Source organism: Octopus bimaculoides, chromosome 10, assembly GCF_001194135.2.
Source record: "Octopus bimaculoides isolate UCB-OBI-ISO-001 chromosome 10, ASM119413v2, whole genome shotgun sequence".
NCBI lineage: Eukaryota > Metazoa > Mollusca > Cephalopoda > Octopoda > Octopodidae > Octopus > Octopus bimaculoides.
In genome coordinates, this window is record NC_068990.1 from 1,157,262 (window position 1) to 1,158,199 (window position 938).

Sequence of the window (938 nt, forward strand, 5' to 3'; positions counted from 1 at the left end):
ATATATATATATATATATATATATATATATATATACATAAGAATATGTATAAACTTATCATGGCTTCTATACACTTTCCTCATGTCTTGGTATATTTTGTCATAGGTGGACAGGTCTTGTGCAACACTACATATTACAAGTCAGTCATCTCTTGTGTGAGATGCAGCATCATCAGGTAAGCCTTCACCACTTCAACCTAAGGCTTCCTTGGTTTTCCCTCTTCTGCATATTCTACTAACTGGCATTGCTAGACGCTTCCTTCCTTCGGCACCAATCATCATCCATATGCATCGCTTGCTTGTACAAATGCAGCTTCCTCTCTTGCACATTGCACTTGATTCCTCTTGTACAACATTATCCTCTCAGCTTATTTTTTGTTTCAGCATTCATGCACATTAAGACGGATAGTCCATGGTCCAGGGTACTTATAAACAAGGCTGGACCAGTAAAAGACGCATCCTACTTGTACATTGTTGATAGGTTTACCAAGTGGCCGGACGTATGTAGGTGCAGTCAACCTTAGATATTACATATCCAATGGAGCAGATTACTTTCATTTTTTTCTCTATTCTTTGTAAGTCTTCTGTATTCAAAGCTTGTATCTTGCTACCATGCACCATTGCAGTTCTAACACTTGTGCCATACAACCTGCCCTTTAATCCAAAGGAAAAGACCTTCACTGGCTGCTGTGATAATAACACCTTGATCATATTCTACTTCATTCTTTCTTCCACTTCTATGCTCTCTGAGCAGTCATCTCCCTTCCTAACCATGTCACCTAGGTAACAGATGCTATTACCTAATTCTAGTGAGCCATCCAGGCTCATGCCACACACACACACACAGACATGTACCTATATAAGTATATATACATATTTATATGTACATATATATTTGTATATATATATATATATATATATATATATATATATATATAT

The 938-nt window shown here is 36.7% G+C and overlaps 1 protein-coding gene across 1 annotated transcript in view; it reads left to right on the top strand.

Annotated features, from left to right (window-relative positions):
* Positions 1-938, top strand: part of LOC128248904 (cilia- and flagella-associated protein 65-like) — a 217,453-nt gene that overhangs the window by 44,282 nt on the left and 172,233 nt on the right. Inside the window, exon 2 of the mRNA XM_052971189.1 lies at positions 106-175. Coding sequence (XP_052827149.1) covers positions 161-175 — 15 coding nt within the window. The 5' untranslated portion in view covers positions 106-160. The remainder of the gene's footprint in view (positions 1-105; positions 176-938) is intronic.